At 47.3% G+C, this 23,854-nt stretch overlaps 1 protein-coding gene across 1 annotated transcript; it reads right to left on the bottom strand.

Moving 5' to 3' along the window:
• Positions 1-9,905: 9,905 nt before the first annotated feature.
• On the bottom strand, positions 9,906-10,871 carry LOC146755264 (olfactory receptor 14C36-like). The gene has a single exon (XM_085526288.1). It carries the CDS (start codon positions 10,869-10,871, stop codon positions 9,906-9,908), a length of 966 nt encoding a protein of 321 aa, XP_085382414.1.
• Between the last annotated feature and the right edge of the window lie 12,983 nt (positions 10,872-23,854).

The raw sequence follows: 23,854 nt of genomic DNA, 5'->3' as shown, positions 1-23,854 counted from the left end.
GCATGCCAGCATAGCTGCTCTGGTTATGGGACATGGAGGCAGAAAGCGCTGTGGTGAATGGACTGGAAATTTCAAAACTGACATCCATTACTACTCACCCTGCCCTCAGGCAAAGACTGTATGTGCTGTCCAACATAATGAGGATAGCCATTTGATCAGAGAATGATTTATGGCTGTGTGTCATATAACATGGCCAAATAAGAATGACATAGCATTAAATATGAGCCTGTGGTCCTCTATGGAGGACTAACAAAATTATATTAGAGAATTAGGCATGAAAGAGGCAATCTATGAAGATGATTTTGAGAGCCCAGTCAATAAATTTTTCATCAGGAACGAGGGATCTCATCCTACAGCCATCACCTTTACATCAGGATGGGTCTATGTTATCCATACTGAACCCCCCAGTGGCCCTCAGGTGCTGTAATACAACAGGCTGCCCAATTGATGGGGAGACAAGAGTGCCTACGGCCAGATGCAGGCTCTGAATGGTGGTGAAAAGGTCAGAGAACCATCTGCTGCCATGACTCAGGCATCCAGCCCCTAAGGTAATCCAGTCTGGACCCATTAGGGTCTTGAGACAACATATGTTTAAAGACCAGATTAGAGCAGGAGTTCAGTTTAAAAAGATCGATGGACAGCATAATCAGGAAAAAATATCTGTTAAACAGGCCCAAGCACTGAGTATTTATAGTCCAACCTTTTCAGCCAAACTAGATGTGAATGTAACTCAAGAAGGGTCTGGATGGGGGCTCTGGCAGAGCCAGAGTTCTTTGTGAAACCCTATGAGGTTTTGGTCACAGGTTTGGCATGGAGCAGAATAAAGATACATCACAGTTGAAAAGCATTTATTGGCTACCTATTCTACACTACAGGTGGTAGATCCAGTAACTCAGATTTCAGAGGTTATCGTTAAACAACAAGGCCAGTCCAGGGGTGGGTAAAAGATCTAACACACATCTTTATGATGGGGGTGGCCCAATCACAAACAGTGGTGCGCTCAGTTGTTCTGCTTGCCTGCTCCTCAAGGAGTTAGGAGAAAACTGTGCCTGTTGCGTGTTCGAGTGCGTGCGCAATGCCATGTGGAGGGCTTATCACAATAAAGATTGGCGGATTTGCTGCGTAGACAGGTCAGAACTCAGATCTGCGTTGTGCTTCCTGCGGCACCAAACGCCCAACAGTGGCAGTTCCGTGTATTGGCCAGCAGGTGGCAGCAGAGACCACGGAAAGAACGTCTGCGGGATAGACCCTGGGGATCCGTTCTCTTTTGATTATAGGGGAAGAACACAAAGATGGATTAAAAAAAAAAAGGGGGGGGGGGAGAGGGGGGGGAGTGGGAAAAGAAAAAAAGAAAAAACCAAACCACAGCAAACAAATAAAAACTTCTCCAAACGTAGCAAACGTGAATGTCTGTCAATAAATAAATGAGTAATTGAATTGATGTCTGTTTCCCCTCTCCCCCGCCCCCCTCAACTTCCGAGATGAAAAAACACCTGTTATCAATTGGACAGATGCACACAATGAAGCCAGGGATGGTCTGAAACGCAAAGCAGCTGAGCAGCTTTTAGAAGAAAACAGAGTAGTAACAACTTCTGTACCTACATTCACCACTCTGAGATCCTGTCTGGGTCACCCAAGGCTTGTAAATAACCACTGGGTCGGTTCTGATGTCGAGTGATTTGTTGTCAGTTCTCTCATGGTTCTCCGGTCAGTTCTCCGGTGCCAGGATCTGCCACAGGGCATTCTGACCACGGGCATCATGTTTCTACGCTGCCGCCTGCATTGAACAGGCAATGGGACTGCCCAGCATGTGCAAGGCAGCACCTCTTTCACACCACCAGAATGTTTAAGGCTGTTGGGATTGTTGTTAGCGTCCCATTAACACTGAGGCTAGAGATACCCTTAGGATTCACAGAATCACAGAATCACAGAATTACCCGGGTTGGAAGGGACCTCAAGGATCATGTAGTTCCAACCCCCCTGCCTAGCAGGGCCACCAAACATACACCTTTACTAGATCAGGTTGCCCAGGGCCCCGTCCAACCTGGCCTTGAACACCTCCAAGGACGGGGCATCCACAACCTCACTGGGCAGCTTGTTCCAGGACCTAACCACTCTTCTAGTAAAGAACTTTCCCCTAACATCCAACCTAAATCTTCCCTCCTTCAACTTAAAACCATTTCCCCTAGTCCTGCTATTATCAGCCCTTTCGAAGAGTTTACTCCCTTCCTGGGAGTAAGTTCCCTTCAGGTATTGAAAGGCTGCAATGAGGTCACCCCGCAACCTTCTCTTCTCCAGGCTGAACAAACCCAACTCCCTCAGCCTGTCCTCATAGGGGAGGTGCTCCAGCCCCATGATCATCTTCCTGTCCCTCCTCTGGACCCTTTCCAAAATCTCCATATCTTTTTTGTACTGAGGGCTCCACACCTGGACACAGTACTCCAGATGGGGCCTCACAAGAGCAGAGTAGAGAGGGACGATCACCTCTCTATCCCTGCTGACCACCCCTCTCCTGATGGAGCCCAGGATCCCATTTGCTTTCCGGGCTGCCAGAGCGCACTGCTGGCTCATGTTAAGTTTCTCATCTATCAGGACCCCTAGGTCTTTTTCTGCCGAGCTGCTCTCAAGGACAACTCCTCCCAGCCTGTACAGGTGCCTGGGGTTCTTCCGGCCCAAGTGCAAAACCTTGCACTTTGCCGTGTTGAACCTCATTAGGTTCACCCGAGCCCAGCTTTCCAGCCTGTCAAGGTCCCTCTGAATGGCATCCCTTCCCTCCACCGTATCGACTGCACCACTCAGCTTGGTGTCATCAGCAAACTTGCTGAGGGTGCACTCCATTCCCTCATCGATGTCATTAATAAAGATGTTAAAGAGCACCGGTCCCAAGACAGACCCTTGAGGGACACCGCTCGTTACCGGCCTCCACCTGGACATAGAGCCATTGACCACCACCCTCTGTCTGCGGCCTTTCAACCAATTGCTTATCCATCTAGTTGTCCACCCATCAAATCCACCTCCCTCCAATTTGGAGATGAGGATGTGATGGGGGACCATGTCAAAGGCCTTGCTCAGGTCCAGGTAAATGACATCGGTCGCCTTCCCTTCATCCACCAACGCCGTCACTCCATCATAGAAGGCCACGAGATTAGTTAAGCATGACCTTCCCCTGGTGAAGCCATGCTGGCTGTCTCGGATCACATGCTCGTTCTTTATGTGATCAAGCATGTTGTCCAGGAGGATCTGTTCCATAATCTTCCCAGGCACAGAGGTGAGACTCACCGGCCTGTAGTTACCCGGGTCCTCCCTGCTCCCCTTCTTGTAAATGGGAGTGACGTGACCCTTCCTCCAATCATCCGGGACCTCACCTGACAGCCATGACTTCTCAAATATGATGGAGAGCGGCTCAGCAACCACCTCAGCCAGCTCCTTCAGGACCCTGGGATGCACGCCATCTGGCCCCATAGACTTATACTCATTCAGTCTAAGGAGGCACTCTCGGACTTGCTCTACCCTTACAGTGGGGAGGGATTTACCTCCTTGGTCCCCACATAGAGGTATGGGGGTGCAAGACTTAGGGACGTGAAAAAGACTAGAATCCTGGCCACCAGTGAAGACCGAGGTGAAGAACTCATTCAGCACCTCAGCTTTCTCTTCATCTCTTCATCTGTTGATTGACATTACTATTAGCATTACTTTGATGGTGCCCTATCTGGGTCATTTCCAGGGGATGTCAGGAGTAAGGCAGTGACAGGAGAAAAAGAACAGACTCTGTTACTTTATAAAAGTGATAATAGAGAGAGTTCATTGGAAAAAATACAACTCTTAAATAATAAAAAGCATGCTTCTGATTGGATGCAGGTATCATCTGGGCTCTGATTAATATTACTTTTAAGGTAAAGATTATTGTTACCTTAATGATTGTTTTTTGGATTATGATCAGGGTAAAGTTTCCTTTTTTCTACAAACTTCTAGCATCATTTTTGTTGTTACATTTGGAGTTAGAGACAATTTTAGAATCAGGGTAAGGGTTAGGATTAGAGTTACATTGCGGGTTAATGCTGTTATCTTTACAGCTCCTGTGAGGGTTGGGGTCTGGGTCAGGTGTTTAAAAAATGAAATGAGAAAAGAATAAAAAAAAAATATTGAAAGCTTCAGATTTCCTTAATCTTTGTGGAAATCATATAATGTGCAACTCAGATCTACCTCTTTGTGCAGTGAGTGCCTGTAAATTTGCTAGAGCCTAATATAATATGGCCTTGTGCTTTCCGCTAACTCACCTTCATTTCATTTTCATTAAATTTGCTTGGTAGTCAGATTTTGGTGTGTGGATATTTTAAAACAATCTAACTGACATTGGCAAAAAATTAAAAATAAATTAAAAAAAATGCATGACAGCATCAATTGTATCAATTTTTATAGATAAGATAAAGAAGAGCAGTTTCCCTTAGTTTTCTGTGCCTCTTTACTTTCTTACCCTCTCCCCTTGTGTGAGAAACTCTCAAAATCAAAGATTTCTAGTTAGGCGAAGATGGCAGCGATAGCAGCAGTGCTTATTCATTATTGCAATACTGCGCGCACATCCCCTATTGGCAAGGGAGAAACTGCACACCAGTCAGTGACATGAATTCTGTTCTGTGCCCTAAACCCAATGCAGGTGATGCTCTCATGGCTCTCATTGGTTGAGCATCACAGGCTCACAGACTCCTCGAGACTGTTGCTAGGATTCATTTCCATATAAGGTCAATTACCAACCTCTTGTTTTTAGGTCTGCCTTGTACTTTTCTGCGGAGAGAGAAGGGCAATGTTTCCAAAAGTCAGTACATTCATTCTGTCCTGTGCTGGGCTCTACCCACCCTGTGTATTTATCTTGTGCTTGTCTCAATTCTCCCCATGTCAGAATGCCCCCAGTCTGAACTTAACTCTGTTCAGCAACATTCTTGGTGGAAAAACTACTTATACAGCTGTTTTACAAGAGGGTTATACATTCAGTTAGGGCCTACACTATGTACTGAAAATACTGGAAACTTCCACTGCAAAAACGCAATCTACCTCTCCCATCTGTGCAGCCTTGCAGACCCAGAGCATGCCAGGTTATTTCTGCTTTCATAGCATTTTCATGCTGTAGGATGAGCAAAAGGTTCTGCTGCTTGATTCTTCTGCAAGAGCTGCCTACCGGCAAATGGTTGCAGGGATGGAGGATGTGACAGAAAGCATTTGTCTCCACAAGAGCAGAATTACATTCAGTGCAGAGAGTGTGAGAGTCAGGTTGGTGTGGAAAAGCACTGACACGCTGGGGATGATGCAGTGCTCACATGTCTAACACTCACAGACATTACTGTCAGAAGGATGGTGCTGTGTTGTGCTTCTACCTTTGGCAGCCCCTGGAGAAATGCTGTGGCACACAGAACACCTTTGTATTGCACTGACTGCTGCCATGAAGCATGGATTTAACACACCAAATCCAGAGGAGCATGACTGCATCTAACTTCCCTGAGAAAAACTACTGTAGCTGAAGATATGAGGAGGCAGCTGCTCATCTGCAGAACAAGCAGTACTGCCAGACATTGGGCCAGGTGAGCACCTCCTGCTGCAGCGTGATGATGACAGGGCTGGAGACGATCTGCAAAGCCAGCTTAAAAGTGGGAGACGTGAGTCAACATGGCAGGAGGACAGAGGTGTTAGGAAGCAGCCAAGGCATCAAAGAGTATCAAAAGGCTTTGAAAGGTATCACAAAGCGACAGCCAGGAAGACTGGGATTATCATGAGCAGCAACCTGGATGCTAGAGATTATTTGCTCCCATACAAAATGGTAGAGATCTTGCTGCAGACATCCCAAAGCCAGGCAAAATGGGAACCCAGAGCTCTGCCTGCACGAACCTCACAGCCAGAGTGTTGCAAGCTGAGCTGCCTTGCTGTTTGTTGCATTCATCCCAATCCCTGTGAATGAAGACTCGGAATGCAGTCAAGGTTGATTGAGCATGAGAGTGACTTTATTCAATAAAAGACAGGAGGGCTTGAGAGGTCAAGGGTGAAGATTGGACTCCTCTTGTCAAGATGAGAGTGGCTCAGAGCTTGTGCTGCTGCCTGGTGCCTGGGACTGGCAGCCTGACTCTAGGTCCCCATCTAAGATGCTCAGCTTCACCTCACTGATGCTGACCTGCTCCTGCATGGTGGTGCTGCTGTTGGGGCACTCGGGCTGTGCTTGGGATGGGCAGCACTGCAAAGGCGCTGGGTCACAATCCAGGCAGGTGACTGCTGTGTCTGGCAGGCTCAGGTCAGCATCTTCAGCAGAACCAGGAGATATGAGAGCATGAACGTGGATGAGCCCCTTGTGTCCATCACTGATACCATGTGGAAGGCTGTCATCCGAATTGCAGCGATTCATGCTTAATAAGAACTCTCCATTGATGGAAACACACTGCACATCACTACTTGGTTTGGATCTTTGGGGTTGACAAGGGCTTGAATCACCTAGGAAGGCATAGAAACACAAGGGTTAGTGTCAAACGTTTGCAAGTTGAATCATGAAAGAGGTTGTTGATACCTGGTAATAGAGTGGCGGCAGGAAGAAGCAAATAGGCTTCAAGCAACAGAGCCACTGTCTTGAAAGTGATCCTCGTGCAGGTCCAGCTCGTGTGTTGTTTCACTGTAATCTGCTTCTTTGGGTCTACCTAGTGGGCAGCAGCACTCGAGCTGTTACTGATATCATTGAAAAGAACTGGAGACAATCGTTCTATTCCTAAGAGCTTCAAGGTGCCTAGAAGCACAAATAGAAACCAGCAGTATTTCATCACTTCACCAAAAAGAAGGTCAAACACCTGAGCTGTGAAGAGCAGTTACAGAACCTATGCATAAGATCACACCAGACATACTTTGTTCTAACAACAGTTATGGCACATAGTCCATTTCCTTCAATATTCCCAAAATGAAATGATGTGGAGCATTACAGGGAAAGAAACACTGCACACAGACACTATGACCCTGATTAGACTCAAGCAGCAGACTTAAAACAAGTCAGAGTTTTTGATTCCAGGATATTTCAGGACCTATCATGTGTGAAATTCAGTTACACAACAGTGCCTAGGTGCCTGCCTTTCAAGCAACTTTCAGATCACAGCCATGTAAAATAAAAACAAATTCAGTGCAGAAATAGCAATCCTGTACCTTAATACTCATGAGATTATCCATTTTTTACAGCACTCTGACTAAGTTCTAAAACTTGCTCATCCCAGTTCACTTCAGCAAGTTCCACCAATTCAAGCAACGCAGTTCTGAGATCCTGTGTATGTTAGGCAGATAGAATTGAACAGTGCAGAAATAATCTCTGACAGCTTTAAGAGCTCCGTTCTGCTTACAAACCCTCAGTCCAAAACTATTCTCAGTTTTAAGGAAATGAACACCTGAAGCAGTTGGATCATCTGCCATTTGCCGCATTCTGCTTCTTGGCATCATGATTAGCACAAAGGGTTTTCTGCTGTCCTGCAGAGATGGACAAAATCCTGCTTACAAATGGACCAAGTTTCAGTGTACAGCAGAGTTTGTACCAGACTAAAAAGCCACATCATTCAATTCATGTGCTCAGGTTGTTATGCACTCAGAAAGGAAACAGAACTAACTGTTGAATTCTGAAAGCATTCTGTGGGGTCCTACATTACCTCCTGATTCTGGAAGAGGAAATTCTAATAGCAAATGCAGAACTTTGCTCTTCGTAGACATGAGAAGAGATGGCATTTAGCAACATTCCTTTCTGGGAAATCAAATGATGTGTCTCTATTTTTACTACAGATAGTATAGGGAGCAGCCAGTTGAAGAACCAGATACAAAAAAATCCAGCCCATTGGCAGGAAAATACTTCTCCTTAAATTCTGTATGCTATCATGGTACAGAATTAGGCTACAGCGCCACATAGGCCAACCAAGCATAGAACCAAATCCACAAAATACTGGTAGACAAAGCAGCAAAGCAAAAGCAAGGCCTCTTGTCAAGCTCAGCTATTTCCCTTCTCAGTGTATTCTAGCACCACTGATACCCACTAGTATCCTCCTGTAGAGTGCCATCATATTGTCATCATCCAAAGGAAAAACCCACACAGCAGAGCATACAGCACTACACCCATGCTCCAAATATCCGCCTGAAAAACAAAAAGACAAGCTTACAAACCTGAAGCACCTCAAATGGCTTCCTGACAGACTGGATTGTCTGCCCTTGCCAAAGCCCACATATAGCCCATGAAAAGCTGGCTCTTTCCCTCAGGAAAAAAAAACCTTATCGTCCCAGAGAAAGCATATAACCCTCATTCAATTGTTCTTCCACTCAGCTTAGAGCACTATTAAAACCAGCATCTTCACCTTAGCTCATCACACTGCTGCAGTTCCTTTTACAAGGATTTCACTGGCAAAAATGAAGTCAAAGCCGTCACAAGGGATTTAGCACAGTTACATGTTACTGGATATGAGAGCTGTCAGCACAGTCACCTGTCAGGCTTTGCTGCTGTTCTATTTATGTATAGGCACAACAAGGTTCAGACACCTCACAATGCAATTCTCACTTTGACTGTAACGAAAAAGGAGGCTTGAAAAGCAGTGTGTGGAAAACAAAGAAACAAGAATTAGAACAACAGTGGGGCCATGGCACTTGTAGGAATTGCTCCGCCTTTAACAGCGATTCAAGAAGGATGAGGGCATTCCAAACCAGACCAGTTTGGACAGATTAACAACTGCAAGTAGTGGGTTCCAAAATTCCAGACATGAAATCAAAGCTGGAAAAACTCTTCACATTTTCATCTCTCAATTTTTAGTACATTGTGCATTACAGTGCAAACAAGTCTTCACATACAACTTGGAATCTAGAGACAAGTCTGACAAAACAGACTGCACAAAAATAATGGATAATTAACAGAGAAAATTGCTCTTTCAAAAACTTAGTAATAGGAAGAGATCTCTGAAGTTGCTGTTCTGTAGAGCCCCAAAGCAGTCGCTTGAGACAGTTCAGGATTAGCCTGAGACAAACCAGCCAGCTGTGTGAACTGAGACCAATTGCACTTTTCTAGCCTGTGGCCACTGACAGCTTCTGAGAGCTACCAACCTAGCAGAATTCAGAAGGGAAACCAAGAGAGCCTACCTGAGCTCCACTGCCTTTAAATGCTCTGTGGAGACATTTGGGTGATTCTGCATGGCTGAAGCAACTCTTCATTGCTTTGTATTACTGCAATCATCTTGCTTGTTTTAATGTACGTTGAAATGAGGTGTGTATTACGGCAGTGTAAAACCAGTGGGAATAGCTATGAAGAATAAAAAATGAACAAGCTAAGACAGAAAGTGGAGAGCGGAAGTTATTTGAAATCTTCCCTTTCCCAGAATGTAGCAATCTAGCAAAAGTATTTGCAAAGTCTAAGAAAAGGGGGATAGAGTTTGAACAAGGGGACAATCTAAGGCTCAACTATTGCAGAGGGGCTTGGGTAAGCAGGATGTCAGATCAGATAAGAAAAGAATATTTTGAAACTCCATTGTCAGCGTTACGGGGAACACTGGGCAAGGGACCAGCTGGAAACGGTTGCAGGCTGAAGTCAACGCACAGTTTGATGAACAGCTGTGTGCTTCCTGCTGGATTGTGGGCTTCTGAGAACATCCGACCCCGACAGCTCCAGAAATGTCTCACAAGAAGGAGGACAGACAGAGTAACTGCACGTCCTCAATTTTTTAAGGTTCACGGAGAGCCTGGTTCATTATGTACAGTGCATCTGGGCTACACTAAAAAGTTACAAGCTGAAGAGGAATTGATTTGAATAATGACATTTTAGTAAAGAGCATTACAGTATTTTTTAAAAAAAGAATAAGATTTAATACATTACACTTATAAAAATCGATTGAAACAAAACAAAGAGTTTGCAACAGTAAAAAGCTGCATTACATGTCATGAATTCCAACAGACAGGCAATTCACTGCATTTAAAACACATCTGGTCATAACTTCCCACACAGCATTCTTGACTTCATGGTTCCTCATGCTGTAGATGAGGGGGTTTACTGCTGGAGGCACCACTGAGTACAGAAGTGCCACCATCAGGTCCATGGATGGGGAGGAAATGGACGGGGGCTTCAGGTAGGCAAAAAAGGCAGTGCTGAGAAACAGGGAGACCACGGCCAGGTGAGGGAGGCATGTAGAGAAGGCTTTGTGCCGTCCCTGCTCAGAGGGCATCCTCAGCACAGCCAGGAAGATCTGCACATAGGACACCACTATGAAAACAAAGCAACCAAAGCCTAAACTGGAACTAAAAATGAGAAACACAACTTCCCTGAGATTTGATTCTGAGCAGGAGAGCTTGAGGATCTGGGGGATTTCACAGAAAAACTGGTTGACAACATTGCCTTGGCAGAGAGGCAGTGAAAACGTACTGGCAGTGTGCAGCAGGGAATAGAAAACCCCAGTGCCCCAGGCAGCTGCTGCCATGGTGGCACAAGCTCTGCTGTCCATCAAGGTCCCGTAGTGCAGGGGCTTGCAGATGGCAACGTAGCGGTCATAGGACATGATGGTGAGAAGGAAATACTCTGCTGAGAGGAAAAAGAGAAAGAAAAATATCTGTGCAGCACATCCTGTGTAGGAGATGGCCCTGGTGTCCCAGAGGGCGTTGGCCAAGGCTTTGGGGAGAGTGGTGGAGATGCAGCCCAGGTCAAGGAGGGCCAGGTTGAGGAGGAAGAAGTACATGGGGGTGTGCAGGCGGCGGTCGCAGGCTACGGCTGTGCTGATGAGGCCGTTGCCCAGGAGGGCAGCCAGGTAGATGCCCAGGAAGAGCCAGAAGTGCAGGAGCTGCAGCTGCCGCGTGTCTGCCAACGGCAGCAGGAGGAACTCGCTGATGGAGCTGCTGTTGGGCATCTGCTGTTGTTGGGCTTGGAGTCCTGCTCAGAGTGCAGAAGATAATGACAAGTCCAGACCATTCTCAGAGACACTCCTGCTATACTATAAAATTTTCCTTTCCCTTCGGAAAATGATCATTTTCATGAACTTCACCATCCCTTAAAGAGAAGTAGATTAGAGAGCTCTTATTTTCTTCTCATTTCCTAATCACATCACAACCTCCTGCATATTTTCCTCCTTACAGCAGCTGTTCTTTGAGACCCCAGCCCCTGCCTCTGTATAGTTCAATCATGAAATCTGCCTGTTTGCAGGAGACATCAACTATTAATGTCTCCACAAAACAACAAGTTAAATTGATTGATTCCTTTTAGAAAGGAGAGGCTGAAAGTACAACCTGTGTGATTGTTCACAAAAATAAATAAATAAACAAACAAACAAACAAATAAATGAATAAAAATACGATGGATTGATAAAAATATTTGTGTGTTTAAGAGCTTTTTATAAGTTAGACTTCCCTTTTTAGATTTCTGCCTCAATCTTCTTTCCTTCCTTCAGAACAGGAAATGGAAACCCCTTGCCTTGGCTCTCCTTTTGCAAAGGACCCTAGGAAACACACTGTTGTGCGGTGGAGCTGTGATCCCCTGCCCCAGGCAGCAGCTGTGGCAGCACAAGCCCTGCCGGGGGCTCCTTCCCCCCACCCGTCTCCCCGCAGCGCCCTGGGCAGCTCCCCGGGCAGGCTGAGTGCTGAGCCTGGCAGGCGGCAGAGTCCCATACCCGGCACACAGCCCCTGGGGCACAGCAGGGACCCTGCTCTGCAGGACAGCCTGGGCACCCGCCTGGAGCCATGCTGGGACACGCAGCCCTCAGGGCTGTGCCCTGACTCTGCAGCACGGGAGCCCTCAGCTAGGGCAGAAGGCTTTTAACACAGTAAAGAAACATGCAGTGCCTGAAGCCGGATCTGCTATGGGATGTCCCTGATTTGGTTAACCCTCTATGAAAAGCATCTGCATGGTCTGTAGTGAGACTTACTATGTCATGTTCTGTGAGTAATGCTCCTGCTGTGTGCTCCCAGCCTGCTCACACCGTACACATCCTGGAAGCTCTTTCCCCTTTCTCTCCTCTCCTTTTGGGAGCTGCAGGCTGTGCTGTGCACCAGAGATGCTCCTGGGCTCAGCTGTCTCTCTGCAGCACTGCCCACTTGTATGAGCTCCCTGTGTCCCAGGAGCCCGGCCCAGCTCAGCATCAGAGGATGTCATGTTTTATCCTTCCCACTCTTCTCCCCTGAGATGTCCCTGCGTCCTCTTGGCCAACAGATCCTGAAAAACAACAGCATCATGATTATACTTTGAAATCTGATGAATTAAATACCAAATGTACAGTGGTCAGTGACTGATTCCAGACCTGATAACTGAGATCCTGTGATGAAACAAAATAGGCATACAGGCAAGGACAGAGAGAGGTGGACTTCCCCTGTGCAGGGCAGTGATTTAACTGAGGCAGTGCAGGAGTCTCATCCCTAATGGGAAACCCTGGGGCTGAAATGGGATTCAACTCCCCATGGACACACAGTATCATTGGGATTCCTCTGGTTCAGTTCAGAAGTGCACAAGGAGTTGCCTGCATGTGAGCTCCTGCTCTGAGTCCTCGGTCCTTCAGCAGGGAGGCAGTTGCTCACACACAGACACTGGGTGATGCCCAAGGTGCCTGGGCTGCTCCTGATGTGTGCCAGTGCTTGTAAACCATGTGGGAAGTCCCTGAGATAGACACCTCCTTTCTGGGCATGAACTGAGGGCCAGAGAGGGGATAGCACCGGCTGTCTGGAGAATTCACATGCAGCTGCAAGTGCAGCACAGGGCCTTCAGCAAAGCCATGCCCATGGTGAGTCCGTGCTGCTACGTCAGCTCCAAGACCCACAATAGGTCTAATGCCTGTGTGCCACCTTCTGCGCACTAATACCATGGATGAGCTATCCAGTCTGGCTAAGTCCAGTGATGCTTTCCAGTGAGGATGTTTACTCCTGTATTTTTGCACTAATGCAAACACCAACACACAAGAAGCTAGAAATCTTGGTAGAGCTGCAGGCCTGAGCTCCTGTTTGGACCACGGGTACACAGTTGAATGGCTTCCACAACTGCACTGTAGCACAAGGGGGATACAGAGACCTTAGGATGGATGGGCAAGAAGACAAGGAAGAGCGACTGCCCTCTGTGAGAGTGCACTGAGCTCTGCCTGGGGATGGAAGAGCAGACAGGTCAGAGCTAATGGAAATGGCCAACAGAGGAGACCAACAGTGTCTGTACCTGGCTTCCTGATCAGGGAGAGCAAGTGGAAGGTCCCTTAGGCAAACAGATGGGAGTCTCATGTTGTCTGGCCATTGTCCCCTTTGGGAGCCTTTTTCACTCCAGTATGTGCTGCAGGGACAGCACAGCAGGGCACGTGCCATCCAGCAGATCCCTGGATAGCACAGATGGCAGCTTCTTGACCAAGCAGTGGAGGAACCAAAGAGGAGAGGTGCTCTGCTGGATCTCATACTCTCCAGCATGGAAGGTCTGGTGGGAATTGTGAAGGTGAAAGGGGCATCAGTCCACGTGCAAAAGACAAAAGGATCTAATTTTATTTATGTATTTATTTATTTATTTTGAGGCTGTAAGCTTAAAAGATGAACATATATGTCAATAAAACTGAAACAAAGAATTGAAGACAAAGATAGAAATCAATGAAAATGTGTTAACCCTTTTTAACATGAGAAATTCTCATGAGTCTTGTTCCATTTTTAGTTGTAAATATGAGTCATTGTAGGGATTTTGTGTCTTTTTTTTTCTTTTTCTTTTTTTCCTTTAATTCAGATGCTTTCAGGTACAGAGACGCAGACAGCGATGCCAGTGCCATCATTGCCCTGTGACTAAATCCTGGCGCCCACCGCTGCTCTTCCCTGCTGCCTATTTGATCCCTCATCCTCCAGGTGTCTCCAGCTGTCCTAAATAAATGGTCGTGGTTAAAGGCATGTTTTCAGCAGGCCATTTAGACACATGCTTCTGCCACAGCCTGCCAGATTTCCCCATCCCTTTCTTATTGTTCAGTCAGATACCTCCCAATTATCTGTCTGATTTCTGACTTTAAGGGGGATGACTAAAATTTGCTCCATCCCATGATGGTGGGAGTTATGGAAAAACACCTGAAGTACAATTCTGTGATTGGTCAAACAACACAGTATTCCGAAGGGATGGTCCTATTTAATTTCAAGACAAAGTCAGAAGCAACAGTGAAGTTTCTTGGAGTATTAATGGACCCACTGAGGGCCATTAGCAAGCAAGCTTCCTTAGTCGCTAGATAGGGCAGATAATTGGAAGCCATGACTCCAGTGAGGCAAAGGCACTGGCGTGGTGGCTTTGATGCTAAGAAAATCCTTCTTTATCTTAAGAAGCAAACAGGACAAGCCCTGATTCCCAGACCCTTGGCAGGGAGATCCTGTCTCTCATGTTGGCTCAGGGCCCTTCCTGGGGCAGTGGGATGGAGGTCTGTATGAAGTTAAATGAAAGATGTGGGGACAGAAGATCCCAGGCTCTACATGCGGCGCACGGATACTGTGAAGTTCATATCCCACTTGTGTCCTGATTCTTATCGCAGGATGTCGGATGTGAGAAGGGCACAGTCTGAAGAAGCAATCAGTTCCAATGAAACTCTGAACTTCAGATCTCTCAGTTCCAGTGCCCTCCTGTGCACAACCTCCCATAGTTTTATGTCCTTTATGTTATGCGGTGCCCAGAAGTGCACCCAGTGCTCCATGTGAAGCTGCAGCAGCGCAGAGCAGAGAGGGACAATCCTTTCCCTTACCCAGCTTGCAAGAAATTGCTTTATGCACTCCAGGGGACCGTTGGCTATCCTGGCTGACTGGGCACACTGCTGACTCACTTCCAAATTGATGTTGAGCAGGACCCCCAATCCTTCTCATTCAGACCACTCTCCAGTGTCCCATATCCAGTCAGTGTTTATGTCCAGTGTTGCCCATACCCAGGTGTACAATCAGGCACTTGTTCTTGTTATGCTTTATGCACTTGGTGCTTAGTACCAACTGGTACCCACTTCTCTGACTTGTCAACATCTCTTTGCAAGTTTTGTCCACCCTCAGTGGAGGCAACTGCACCTCCTCATCTGGTCTCATCAGCAAACTTGCTGAGAACATCTTCTAGTCCTGCATGCAAGTCATCTGCATAAACATGGAAGAGAAGTGCCCCTACAATGGAGCCCTGGGGAACCCTGATAGTGACCGTCTACCAGGCTGATGGAACCCATTGACTATAATCCTTTGAGCCTGACCTATTGGCCAACTGCTCACCCACCACATTCTGTTTCTGTCTAGCCGTATGAAGGACATTCTGCCCAGAAGGTTGTTGTGAGAAACAGTATCAAAGGCTCTACTGTAATCCTCAAGAATAACATCATCTGGCTTCCCTGGTACAACTAAATGGACAACTGTGTCATAAAGGGACCTGAAGTTAAACAGGACCTTCCCCTCGGGAACTTGCGTTGGCTGCAACCAATGACAGAATTGTCCTTCAGCTGTTTTTCCATAACTCCCACCATCACTTTCTCCATAATTTTATCAGGTGCTGGAGTGAGACTGACAGGTCCATAATTGCCCCTGTCATCTTTCTTGCTCTTCCTTACAATGAGACAACATTTGCCAGATTCCCGTCAACTGGTATGACCCTAGACTTAATTAGATGCCATTGAAATGAGAGCCCAGAATACTAAGGTGTCATCATTGCAAGAACATAGATGTGCCATAGCTTTGCAGTGCCTTGAACTCTGGAGTATGCCACAGATGCAGCATGGAGAAAGACTGGCCTCTTCTGTTGGTAAGCAGAATAACACTGCGTGATACATGGGGACTGTGTCTCTGCTCTGCTATGCTCTGCTCGCAGGGGAAAGGTGCAGGGGGTTGCTCTCATGTCAGTGCTCATATGTGAGGTGTGGGTTCAAAGTGGAGAGACCAGGCTCTTTTCAGCAGTGTGTGGAGACAAGGGGAAATGGAACAGAAACTGGAGCATAGGAAGTTCTGCACAAATGTGTGCAAGAACATCTTTAGAGTGAGGGTGATGGAGCCCAGGAACATACTGCCCAAGAGGTCGGGGAGTCTCCTTCTCTGGAGATATTCAAGACCCGCCTGGACGCCCACCTGTGTGCCTACCTGGTGTTCCCCAGGGGTCTGTGCTGGGGCCTGTCCTCTTCAGTATCTTTATTGATGACCTGGATGAGGGCACTGAGTGCATCCTATGTAGGTTTGCAGACTACACCAAATTGGCTGGGAGTGTGGATGTGCCTGAAGTTAGCAAGGCCCTACTGAGGGATCTGGACAGGCTGGAGAGCTGGGCTGAAGCCAATGGGATGAGGTTCACCAAGACCAAATGCCACGTCCTGAACTTTGGGACCTGGAATGGACTTCCTGGGTTGGAGGTGGTGGATTCAGTGACCCTGGAGGCGTTCAAGGAATGATTGGATGTTGTGTTGAGGGCCATGGATTTGTGGGAGCTATTGGTGATAGGTGACCAGCTGGACTGGATGATCTTTTAGGTCTTTTCCTACCTTGGTGATTCTATGATTCTATTATATCCCATCCTTGTATGAGTGCCCTCCTTGAGCAAACACTCTCTGGGAGGACTCAGCACATGTCTGGAATTAGTCACTGACCACTAAATCTGTTGAATTTAACACCATATTGGGTCTTGAGAAACAAGTCCTGTGGTAGCATGGCACCCCAGAAAGAAGAGTCTGATAATGGGATGACTTTCAAAAATTCCCTTATAAATACTTGGGCGAAAGATCATGGCATTGTTTGGATTTATCATATCCCCTACCATGCACCAGCTTCTGATAAAGAAGATCAATACAATGGGTTGTTGAAATCTATGTTGTAAGCAATGGGTGGTGGAACACTGAAGCACTGGGTAAAGCATTTGGCAGAAGCCACTTGGTTGGTCAGTACTAGAGGATCAGTCAGTTGTGATGGTCCTAGCCAATCCAGCCCCTGTATACTGCAGAGGGAGATAAGGTCACTGTTGTTCATGTAAAGAACATGTTGGGAAAAGCTGTTTGGGTCCTTCCAGCCTCTGTAAAGGGCAAACCTGTCCGTGGAACTGTCTTTGCCCAGTGACCTGGGTGTGCTTGGTGGGCGATGCAGAGAGATGGGGATGTTCAATGTGTACCACAAGGGAATTTGATGTTGGGGGAGTGCAGTCAGTAATTCCGTGTATATATATGTCTCATAGTCTCATAGTCTCATAGTCTCGTGCGGGTAGGAAGGGACCTTAGAGATCATCGAGTCCAATCCCCGAGATTTGAGTTTCTGTGTAGCACAGTGGCACTTCTACCACTTGCGCCACAGGGGGGATTCGAACCCGGGCCACAGTGTTGCAAGGCGGCATTCCTACCACTGCACCACCGGGGTAGTATAAAGAAATGTGTGCGTAATGCATTTTAATTACTGTTTATTTGCATTCAGATGTGTTTTCTAAGCATGATATAGTGATGTGGAATTTCCCTTTTTCCCTTCCCATTTTTTTGGGGCCATGGGTCCACGGGCCTACTGCTCCCCCTGTCGTGGACACAGACTGATCTAGATAACTCTATGACAGTGCCAGCAAGGAGACCAGCCCTGACACAGCCGTTCATATTGCTGGCTACTTACTTCTGTCCTGAAGTGCTGCTGTAGAGACAACAGAACTGTTGTGAGACACACAAGGCCTGCAGAAATAAGAGGTCTTGAGAGCACTGTGGCTGTATAAAGGGAGCAGAATTGAAAAGGGCACGTTCTGCTGCTGTCCATTGCTGTAACCCCCCAGACCCAGACAAGGTAGGAAGAGAGAACAGCAAAGGAAAAGTCGATTTTTAAAGCTCATTATTAATCTCTTAACCTATTCATGGAATATGGTTCCATGTTTCTTTGAGCTCCTGGAGTAAGAAAATGGAAATTTGGTAGGAAAGAGGAAGTGAAATAAACTGCAACTTATTTGCAGATTACAGTATTACAAAAAATCAAAAATACAAAAATAATGGAACATAAAGAATCATCACTGAGAGTTGTGTGAGGAAGATGGGCACTTTATGGAAGCTGGAATAGTGCGTATTGCACCAGTTTACTGAGAGCCTGCTTGATCTCCCTGTTCCTCATGCTGTGGATAATAGGATGGAGTATTGGAGGAAACAAAGAGCAGAAGTGCCACTGTCAAATCCAGGGGTGGGGAAGAAACAGAGCGAGGTTTCAGGTAGGCAAAAAAGGCAGTGCTGAGAAAGAGGGAGACCACAGCCAGGTGAGGGAGGCACGTGGAGAAGGCTTTATGCCGTCCCTGCTCAGAGGGCATTCTCAGCACAGCCATGAAGATCTGCACATATGACACAACTATGAAAACAAAGCACCCAAAGGCTAAACTTACACTAAAAATGAGAAACACAACTTCCCTGAGACTTGATTCTGAGCAGGAGAGCTTGAGGATCTGGGGGATTTCACAGAAAAACTGGTTGACAACATTCCCTTGGCAGAGAGGCAGTGAAAACGTACTGGCAGTGTGCAGCAGGGAATTGAGAACCCCAGTGCCCCAGGCAGCTGCTGCCATGGTGGCACAAGCTCTGCTGTCCATCAAGGTCCCGTAGTGCAGCGGCTTGCAGATGGCAATGTAGCAGTCATAGGACATGATGGTGAGAAGGGACAACTCTGCTGAGAGGAAGAAGGTAAAGAAAAAGAGCTGTGCAGCACATCCTGTATAGGAGATGGCCCTGGTGTCCCAGAGGGCGTTGGCCAAGGCTTTGGGGAGAGTGGTGGAGATGCAGCCCAGGTCGAGGAGGGCCAGGTTGAGGAGGAAGAAGTACATGGGGGTGTGCAGGCGGCGGTCGCAGGCTACGGCTGTGCTGATGAGGCCGTTGCCCAGGAGGGCAGCCAGGTAGATGCCCAGGAAGTGCCAGAAGTGCAGGAGCTGCAGCTGCCGCGTGTCTGCCAACGGCAGCAGGAGGAACTCGCTGATGGAGCTGCTATTGGGCATCTGCTTTTGTTCCTTGCCTCCGAGTCCTGTTCAGAGTGCAGAAGATAATGACAAGTCCTGACCATTCTCAGAGACACTCCTCCTAATATGCTTTGAAATGTTTTCATTCTCCTATGATAATATTCATTTGGCAACACTAATTGAATTTAACTTCATTAAGTTCACCATTCTATAAGCAGAAGAAGCCTATGGAGTTTTAACCTTCCTTTCATCTTCTTATCCCATCTCCCTGGACTTTTTCATCTTTTTTGTGTCTCATATCTTTACCCTCACTGCTCTTAAAATCCTCAGTCCCAGCCTTTGTGCCCTTCACTTTCTGTTCAGGAAAACATGCCTATTTGCAATATAAGTGCATTATTCTTGTCAACAAAATTGATAATCTCAAATAGTTTCCACCCCTGGAAAGGTTCCTTTTTGTGAATGGAGAGGCTGAAAACACTTCACATGTGACAGTTCACATAACAAGCAATTGACTGAAGAAGAATTGGGAGTCTCAGAGCTGTGTTTATATTTGACAGACTCTTTGATTTCTGCTTCCAATCCTTTCCCCTTCCATCCAAACAAGAAATAGAAAACTGCTACCTTGGCTCTCCTCTTGCAAAGTACCCTCAGAAACTTTCTGTTGTGCAGTGGAGGTGTGATCCTTCTGCCCCAGGCAGCAGCTGTAGCAGCACAAGACATGCCGGGGGGCTCCTTCCCCCCACATGTCTCCCCGCAGCGCCCTCGGCAGCTCCGCGGGCCGGCTGAGTGCTGAGCCTGGCAGGCGGCAGAGTCCCATACCCGGCACACAGCCCCTGGGGCACAGCAGGGACCCTGCTCAGACAGCTGTGGGCACACACCCGCAGCCCTGTCTGCAAAGCCTGCAGCCTTGCTGGACACGCAGCCCTCAGGGCTGTGCTCTGGCGCTGCAGCACAGAAGCTCTCATATGGAGCAGAAGGCTTTTTCCAGTGAAAAGAAACATGCAGTGCCTGCGGCCATGTCTTCTATGGGATGTCCCACATAGAGATAACTATCAATAGCAGCTGCATGGTCTGAAGTGAGACTTACCGTGTCATGCTCTGTGAGCAATGCTCCTGCAGGAAACTCAGAGCCTCCTCACACCTCACACATCCTGGAAGCTCTCTCCTTTTTCTCTTCTCTCCTTCTGGGAGATGTAGGCTGTGCTGTGCACAAGAGCTGCTCCTGGGCACAGCTGTCTCTCTGCAGCACTGCTCACTTGTATGAGTCCCAGGAGCCCGCCCAGATCAGCACACCAGAGAATTGGAGTTTCTCTTCCTCACTGCTTCCCCAGGAGATTTTTCCGGGGCTCCATGGCTGAAAGCTCTTGATAGACAGCAGGCTCATCTCTGCTAAATGCACTTGGGGTGGGAGGAGAGGAGACAAAGAAGTCGTAGGAGAACGGTTCAAGAAGGTCCACGGTTGTTGCTGTAACCTCAGCCTTAATGGATCCTAAATCCCCTGTGGCACCAGTTTTGATGAAACTGTCCAGCATTATATCAAGGAGATCTGTGCTCTGTTCAAGACTTCCCCATATTTAAGCCTGAATAGAAGGATACATCTGCTTTTCATTTATTGTCAGTTATAGAATTAGCAAAGATAGCAGTGACTTGCTGGTGCTTTGCATTGTCATTGTGTTTGCAGAATCAGACCAGATTGGACAATCAGGGAGTCATATACTCCAGACAAAGATGGTTCAGTTCACGACTAGATTTCATAAATCATGAAATAGAATCTTCCATGAACTCTAGGATAAGACCTCTACAATGCCTGTCCTTGGAACTTTCACTTCTGCTCAACCATGTGGCATCTCATTTCTGGAAAGAGTTGGCCACTCTGACTTCCCACCAGGAGAATGGCATGATATGCCTGGCCTTCGCATCTGTAGGGGACCCTTTCTCACTCTGCTGGTTTGGGGTTCCCCTCCCTGGATATTTCTTGAAGCCAGGGAACTACAGCACGAGACCTAATATCTCAGTTATGACCTTCAATGTGTCGGTAAACACCACTGACAACCTGACATGCCATGACCCTTGGCGATCCCTCATTTACACCTACTCAGTGGCTGTGTCTTGCAACATGCCAGGGGCATTTCGAGTGCTGGCGGATGAGGAGGATGAGGAAGAGGAGGAACTTCAGAGGGTGCTGCTCCACCCTCCATTGGCCACTAACCAAGGCCACCGGGATCACGGTAATGACTGAGGTTCTTAACATGCTCAAAAGGAATAGAACCTCCAACAGGGAAAAAAACACCACTACCGCCATGCAGAGAGTGAAGGATGCTGTGCAGAGGCTCTTAGAAAAGAAAGGGTACATCAGTCACGACTGGTGCTCATGTGGCTGGAAATTGGCTCTGTGACCTTATGCTTTACACCAACTATTCTCTAGTTCATCCAAGGACTCATCAGGATGCAGGTGGTGGCTACGCAATACGTGTTGATTGCAATCCAATAGTCATAAGTGCCATAGTTGAAGCTGTGATGTGATTGACATGTTTTATCATGGAATTCTCTCCAGAGCTCACTCTGTGACAGTGGGAATATACACAGGGAGAGAAGGAACAAAGTACCTCCCTGCTCTAACAGCGTGGTACTGCATGGAGGCACAGCCTGGCCACATGCACCCCAAGAGAGGGGACGGTGAGGGAGATTGCAAATGGGAATTTCCCCCTAGGGAGGGAAAAAATTAAAAAAAAAAAGCAACGATCTGAGAACAAGTGGCATTTTAATGAACCCTGTGACACTAAACAGCAAAGAGAGATTTTCAACAAGGAGAAAAACAAGTCCAAATCTCACCGATGGGCTGCGGGAAGTGGGAAGTTCCAACCACGCTGTCTCCTGCAGGGAACCGGGTTAAACCTTGACACCTTCCTGACCTTCCCTCCAGTGCTACTTCCTTCCCCCCATGCCCATTTAAGGCAGTCCACAGAAAAAGAAAAGAAAGAAAAACTTGTCTTCTTAACTCCCGTTATCCCACATGGTGTTCTGATGTGGAATAGCAACACCAACCACATTACAAAACTACAACAGTGAGCTTTCCCAGCCTCGCTCACTAACCAGCCGAAGCCTGCCTTGCTGTATGGATGTGGTCCCACTGGGCAGAAGCTCTGCTGTACGAACCCTCAGGGCTGCGGAGACAGGCCTGTCAGGACTGAGCCTCACCAGGCCGTGCTGCAGCCTGCTGGCTGGGCCAGACCAGTCGAGCCCCTTGGAGTCCATTTTGAGATCCCACAGCGCACACGGGAGCCCTGCCTTTGGAAGCAGCCACTTCAGCCCTGCTGAATGTCTGTCATTGGTTGCAGCCAACACAAGTTCCAATGGAGATGGTCCTGTTTAACTATAGATCCTTTTATGACGTGGTTATCCATTTAGCTGAACAAGAGAATCCAGTTGATGTAATCCTTGAGGATTTCGGTAGATCTTTTCAGGCTATTTCTCACAGCACCCTTCTGGATAGAATGTACTGCATATGGCTAGACAGAAACATAACGTGTTAGGTGAACAGTTGGCCAATAGGTCAGGCCCAAAGGACTATAGTCAGTGGGTTCGTTAAGGCTGTTAGATATTCACTATCAGGGTTCCCCAGAGCTCCACTTTAGGGCCACTTCTCTTTCATATTTTATGTATGACTTGAATGCAGGACTAGAAGATGTTCTGAGCAAGTTTGCTGATTTGACCAGATGAGGATGTGATGTTTCCTCCACTGAGGGTGGAGAGGACTTGCAGAGAGATGTGGACAAGGCAGAGAAGTGGGTACCAGTTGGTACTAAGCACCAAGTGAATAAAGCATAACAAGTGCCTGATTGTGCACCTGGGTAGGGGCAACCCTGGACACACTGCCTGGATATGGGACACTGGAGAGTGGTCTCACTGAAAAGGATTGGGGGTCCTGGTCTGCATCAAATTGAATGTGAGTCAGCAGTGTACCCAGGCAGCCAGGAAAGCCAACGGTCCTCTGGAGTGCATCAAGCAAGTTATTGCCAGCTGGGTGAGGGAAAGGATTGTCACTGTATTCTCTGCACTGCTGCAGCCTCACCTGGAGCACTGGGTGCACTTCTGGGCAATGCAGAACATCAAAAACATCAAACTATGAGAGAGTGTGCACAGGAGGGCACTGGAACTGAGAGATCTGAAGTTCAGAGTTTCATTGGGATTGACTGCTTGCTCAGACTGGGCCCTTCTCACAACCCGCAACCTGCAATGAAACACAGGGCACACATGGGACATGAACTTGACAGTATCCTTGCATGCCATGCAGAGCCTGGGATCTTCTGTCCCCATGTCTTTCATTTAACATCATACAGACCTCCATCCCACTGCCCCAGGAAGGGTCCTGAGCCAACATGAGACCAGATCTCCATGACAAGGGTATGGGGATCAGGGCTTGGCCTGTCTATTTCGTAAGGCAAAGGAGGGGTTTCTTAGCATTAGAGCCACCATGCCAGTGCCTTTCATTGCCTGTAATCTTGTCTTCCAATTATCTTCTCTATCAAGTCCCTTGGGAATCTTGCCTGTAATGTCCCTCAGTGGGCCCATTAATACTCCAAGAAACTTCACTGTTACTTATGACTTTGTCTTGCTGAGCACTATGTGCAAACTTCTCTCTGCACTGGAGGTTGATGGACTAAACATCAAATGCGCCCTGGGGCCCATTATAACCTAAAGAGCGTCTTGTGTCTTGTGCCTTTCTGTAATCTTCTTCAGGTTTTCAAACTTGTTCAGCAAAATGGAGAGTTATCTAGAGAGAGCTTAAAGAGCCAGAATCCAGCAGACATTTATAGTTTATTAATTTACAGTTATAAAGAAGATATTAAAGCCGCTCTGTACAACTCCTTGTACACATCTTAGCTGAACCAGAGGAATCCAGCAGCTGCTTTTAATAGAGGATTATATAAATGTGGGACATCCCATAGAAGACATGGCCACAGGCACTGCATGTTCCTTTACTGTGGAAAAAGACTTCGGTTC

Source organism: Coturnix japonica, chromosome 35 (assembly GCF_054131305.1).
Source record: "Coturnix japonica strain WE chromosome 35, WE-NBRP24, whole genome shotgun sequence".
NCBI classification, from domain to species: Eukaryota; Metazoa; Chordata; class Aves; order Galliformes; family Phasianidae; genus Coturnix; species Coturnix japonica.
The sequence above is the reverse complement of the archived record's forward strand: the minus strand, read 5'-3'. Positions and strand labels throughout refer to the sequence as shown.

Bases quoted from the DNA above. Each gene is read 5' to 3' on its own strand.
- LOC146755264 (XM_085526288.1), bottom strand. From the start codon at position 10,871: ATGCCCAACAGCAGCTCCATCAGCGAGTTCCTCCTGCTGCCGTTGGCA.